The sequence below is a fragment of the Odocoileus virginianus genome, chromosome 6 (assembly GCF_023699985.2).
Source record: "Odocoileus virginianus isolate 20LAN1187 ecotype Illinois chromosome 6, Ovbor_1.2, whole genome shotgun sequence".
Taxonomy (NCBI): Eukaryota; Metazoa; Chordata; class Mammalia; order Artiodactyla; family Cervidae; genus Odocoileus; species Odocoileus virginianus.
This window is the reverse complement of record NC_069679.1, coordinates 20,203,912-20,209,245: the sequence shown is the minus strand read 5'-3', so window position 1 is coordinate 20,209,245 and position 5,334 is coordinate 20,203,912. Positions and strand designations below refer to the sequence as shown.

Below are 5,334 nucleotides of genomic sequence, written 5' to 3'. Positions count from 1 at the left end.
TTAAGCTTCAGCCTAAATGGACACTCAGAGAGCTTTCCTCATTCCTGTATCGGATTCACGATGGCACCGTCCACAGACTCACTCTTAAGCCACGCAGTCCTCTCTTATGAGAGACTGAAAACGTCCTACTGTTGCCCCCTCTCTCCTTTCCCCAACCAGCATCTCCATTTAGAGAGGGAATTTCAGTTGCATCACCAAACACAAAAAGCAAAAGGTGAGGGATGCAGGGAGAGATGCCAAACTCCCTACTCACACCCCTCCCCACTCACCCACGCGTCGGCTCCCGGCTCCCCCTCCTCCTGCCCCGGGTTGGCGGTCAGGTGAGGTTACCTGGGCGCCCCGAGAAGCCTCGAGGGGCGCTGCGATCCTTCCTCTCGAAGTCGCCCCACTCCCCACCGGGCCCCCAAGACTCTGGCCCCTTCTCCCCCTGCGCGCGTCCCCTGCCCCTCGGGCTCCGGCGCGCAGCGACAGCCGCACGCAGCGCTCGGCTCCCCTCCGCCGACCTGGCGTGACGCAGGCGGAGACTACTTAAGGCCGGATTAGAGGCGGCGGCCGCGGATTGCCGAGCCCTGCGACCGGCGCCGCGCGCTCCGCCCCGGCTTCGCAGGCGGCAGCGCGGGAGCGCCCGGTGCCCGCTGAAGTGCCAGGCGCGGGGATTGGTGCCCGGACCTTTCCTCGGCCCCTAACCCCCGGGAGTGAGTGGCGCTCAAACACCTCGCTCGGGCGGGCGAGAGCTCGCGGACCTGCACGCGGCCACCCCCGCTCCGCCCCGCCCCTCGCCCGGCCGTCCCCCGGCTCCAGACCCGACCCCCGGACGGCGCCCGAGGTTCGTGCCCGCTCTCCGGACCGCGCCAGCTGCCCATCAGTTGGACGCGCTTGGGTTTCCTTCCCCATTTCCCCTGTTTTAAGTACAATAAAAGGGAGAGGGGGATCTTGGATTTTTAAACAATTTTGTTTGATTCTTTAATTGGGGGGCATTTCGCTCCCAGTCGGGAGGTGCGGCCCGGGGAGGGGCCCGGAGCGGGAAGGTGCCCGGTACTGCCCAGTCTTTGTCTGCTGCCTCCGGATGCTCAGCGATGGGGGAATGGACCATCTTGGAGAGGCTGCTGGAAGCCGCGGTGCAGCAGCACTCCACTATGATCGGGAGGTAAGGGCGGCGAGCCGGCCATCAGCGGGCCCCGTCGGGCGGCCCCCGGGAATCCTTTCTAACGTCCAGACCGAGCCCCAGCAACCCTCAGACCCTCCTCTGCCTCCTTCCCATCATCCTTGGTCCATGCGCCTGTGTTCCCAGCGTTGAGGGATTGCCTGACGCCCAGTGATGCCCCCCTCCTCCAGCTGCTCCTCATCAGGAATCCATCCCTTCCCTCTGAAGCACCACCAGGGGATTCACTTTTCTTCCATTAGCAAAGGAGTTATTGGCTCAGTCGTGGTACCCCCACTCTCCGCAGTCAGAGCCAATCTTCATCCGGTTCCCTAAATAGAATCTACAAAGAAGGCAGGATTGTATTTGGACAGAGAAGGGCAAATGGGGAGATGGATTTGCTCTTCCGAGCAGATATATCTTTCCCCAACAAATATTTAACAAGCTAAACTGATTTGCCTGTTAAGACCTACAGTGCCAGAAACCCACACACCCAGTTGACACATTTTGTCTCTATATATACTATATATATTTGTGTTTATATGTGTATATATAGTTATAACTATCTGTTTATGTAAAACTTAATTTCAGTATTCATATTGAGGATAAACTAAATATCCAGTTGGAGTACTTACATATACATACTCTGTGTGTAGACTTTGTATTTGATGTATTCAGCTATTCCATGTGCATTTGCCATATCCAGAGGGCAGTTATATATTGTGCCTCTTTACATTCCATGTATACAGATGAAATCGATTTGTTGCAAATACACCATGTCCAGTGTATGGAAATGCACATGCTTAAGATCCCTATGGTATGAAGTGTTCCCAGCCTACCAACACCCAACAGAGAGGGAAGAGACCTAAATGTTTGCTGAATTCCCAGTTCAGGACCACTCTGGATGGATAGCTCCCCAGTCAAGGACAGAGCAATAGCAATAGGGCTTTTCTACTGAGTCAGTGACTCAACCCTTGAGAACCTCTCTGCCTCCCTTTTCCTCTGCTCAGGATCCTCTTGACTGTGGTGGTGATCTTCCGGATCCTCATTGTGGCCATTGTGGGGGAGACAGTGTACGATGATGAACAGACCATGTTCGTATGCAACACACTGCAGCCCGGCTGTAACCAGGCCTGCTATGACCGCGCCTTCCCCATCTCCCACATACGCTACTGGGTCTTCCAGATCATAATGGTGTGTACCCCCAGTCTCTGCTTCATCACTTACTCTGTGCACCAGTCTGCCAAGCAACGAGAACGCCGCTACTCTACTGTCTTCCTGGCTCTGGACAGAGATCCTCCTGAGTCCATGGGGGGTCCTGGAGGAACTGGGGGTGGGGGCAGCGGCGGTGGCAAACGAGAAGATAAGAAGTTGCACAATGCCATTGTCAATGGGGTGCTACAGAACACAGAGAACACGAGCAAGGAGACGGAGCCAGATTGTTTAGAGGTGAAGGAGCTGACCCCACACCCATCGGGGTTGCGCACTGCAGCTCGATCCAAGCTCAGAAGGCAGGAAGGCATCTCCCGCTTCTACATTATCCAAGTGGTATTCCGCAATGCCCTGGAGATTGGGTTTCTGGTGGGCCAATACTTCCTCTATGGCTTCAGTGTCCCGGGGCTGTATGAATGTGACCGCTACCCCTGTATCAAGGAGGTGGAATGTTATGTGTCCCGGCCTACTGAGAAGACTGTTTTTCTAGTGTTCATGTTTGCGGTGAGCGGCATCTGTGTTGTGCTCAACCTGGCTGAACTCAACCACCTGGGATGGCGCAAGATCAAGCTGGCTGTGCGGGGAGCCCAGGCCAAGAGAAAGTCAGTCTATGAGATCCGCAACAAGGACCTGCCCCGGGTCAGCGTTCCCAACTTTGGCAGGACTCAGTCCAGTGACTCTGCCTATGTGTGAAAGGGCAGGTTTGGGGAAGGCCTAGGGGGTGACAAGGAGCCCCAAGGCAGATGGCTACGGAGGATGGCTCTATCTGCCCTCATTTATGTGACTATCATCATTGAGATCTAGAATAAGGCTGGTTAAGAGAAGTTCTTGCATCAGTTGGAGAGGAGAGAAAGTAGGACCGTTAGCACATCACACCACTGGTTCCAGAGACAACTGGACAGAGTGATGAGATGGATAAGCTGGACTCCTTTGGGCCCTTTTCTTTTGTGGTCCAGTTTGATCCTGATCATAGTGGACTTGAACAGCTCCCAAGTAGGACTTAGCTCTACTAAGCTCTGTATTCTGGTGAATGGCATGAGTCAACTATTTTACTGTTACAAAATTTGTGACCTATCTCAACACAACCCTTCATCCTGGGCTGCAGGACAAACATCCTTGAGGCATCCTTCATGTACCTATCCCATCAGCATGCCCTTCTCCCTCAACCCAGGACAGCATGCCAGCTTTCTCCTCAATCTGGCCTTACAGTAGACCTAATATGGTTTATCTGCAAGCTAGAGGGAATTCTGTGGGGTGCTTTTTAGAGAATGGCCATGGCATAGGTTTGTATCACAGCCCCATCTGATTGGCCCTTAGTCATTATGAAAACCTTAGGAATGTCTCAATATTTCCACTTTTCTAACTCAAACTGCACTGGTGCTGTTTATTAGGGGCAGGGGTTGGGTGGGAGGGAGGGGAATGCAATATGCAACTATTAACAGTCCTATGGGATGGTTGTTGCACTGTTAGGCATGTGGTTATGAGCTTTGGGATATTTCTGCCTTCCAGATTGTGGACTTTGGACAGCATTAAAAATATTTTTGTTGATATTGTTAATATCAAGGGTGTCTACCCAAGCCACAGAATCTCTAACTGGTGTATTTCATTCATTTTCTTTTATAGTTTTGTTGTGCAACACAGCTGCACTTGATTTTGCCATGGTTTGAATTTACCTGTGTGCTCACACCAGAGACCTTAATCAGCCCATGTCAATCCTGGTTTATTATTTTATCAGTTATTTTTGAAACACATACAATCACTGGCTTAAGAAACCTGAAACTAAACACTATTGGCTAACACGCGTTTACGGATACTTATTTGAGACATATACATATACCAAAGTTTAAAAAACCTGTTGCTTTCGACTGTGAATATGTTTCCTTCTCTTTGCTCTTATTTAATTAAGTGCCATACTGTACCTTTCATATCCACTGTTTATTTAGTTAAAGCATTGGCCAAGAGTAATATTTGGATAATGTGCTTTTATGAAGCCCTCCGTTTCCTTTGCATTATCATTATGATTTTTGGTTTAGATAACAACTGAGGATATGTTTAAAATAAAGTTCTTGCCTTTTTTTTTTAATGGGAAGAGTCTGCAATTTTATGTTTTGATTTGGATTCTATTTATTTAAATATATGTTCAAAAATGTTTTGTTACATATTTAAAAATCAGAACTGTGAGGGTAGGAAGTGATGGATGGTTGAATAGTACTTGGGGGATGACTGATAATGCCCAGTCACTAACAGATGAGACAAGACTGGTACATTTTGTGAAAGTTTAGAAGACTGTGATGAGGTATTCAAATAGTGATGTTTACTAACTCCTTTCCATTTTAGTCCAAGATTTCTCTGCTTGTCTAAGGATATATCTTGTAATAAAATGTCAATGCTACAACATATTAGTTTATTCCAGGAGTGGAATTATTTTTCCCATTTTACCATACTTTCCTGCTCTCACCTGTCACATTTGGCAGCAGGCCATGCTCCCTGTGCTCATCTATTTGAGACCTGATGTTTAAATGATGCTAATCCAATAGTCAAACAGAACCTTCTAGACCAGCATTGTCCAATACAACTTGGTGTAATGATGGAAACTTCTGTTATTTTTGGTGCTTAATACGACAATGACTATTGAGCTCTTAAAATGTGACTAGTACAATTGAATAACTGAATTTCTAATTTTATTTTATTTTAATTAATTTAAATAACCATATATGGTTAGTTGCTACTGTATCATAAAGCACAATTATAGACTTTTAATCAAGCACTTCTTATTGGGTTCTTCCAAAAGAGGTTAATCCTTTGCTTATGTGTCCTAAGATATTACTTTTTAGCAACACATTTTACTAACATATTTGGCATTTTTCTTTCTTTTTTAGTTTCTTTTTTTAAAAAAACAAAAACTTCTTATTTTATATTGGAGTATAGTTGATAAACTGTGTTTGTGATAGTTTCAGGTGTACAACAAAGTGATTCAGTTA

The 5,334-nt window shown here is 47.9% G+C and overlaps 1 protein-coding gene across 1 annotated transcript; it reads left to right on the top strand.

The window, feature by feature from the left end:
- Positions 1–274: 274 nt before the first annotated feature.
- GJD2 (gap junction protein delta 2) lies at positions 275–4,760 on the top strand. The gene is made up of 2 exons (XM_020914311.2): positions 275–1,147; positions 2,152–4,760. The coding sequence occupies exons 1-2, from the start codon at positions 1,077–1,079 to the stop codon at positions 3,044–3,046; spliced, it is 966 nt and encodes a 321-aa protein (XP_020769970.1). The 5' UTR covers positions 275–1,076; the 3' UTR covers positions 3,047–4,760.
- The last annotated feature ends 574 nt before the right edge of the window (positions 4,761–5,334 follow it).

What these genes read in the sequence shown, in the direction of transcription:
- GJD2 (XM_020914311.2), top strand. Translation starts at nt 1,077, where the DNA reads ATGGGGGAATGGACCATCTTGGAGAGGCTGCTGGAAGCCGCGGTGCAG. An exon ending in CACTCCACTATGATCGGGAG is followed by an intron (nt 1,148 to 2,151) that starts GTAAGGGCGGCG and finishes TCCTCTGCTCAG; the next exon opens with GATCCTCTTGACTGTGGTGG.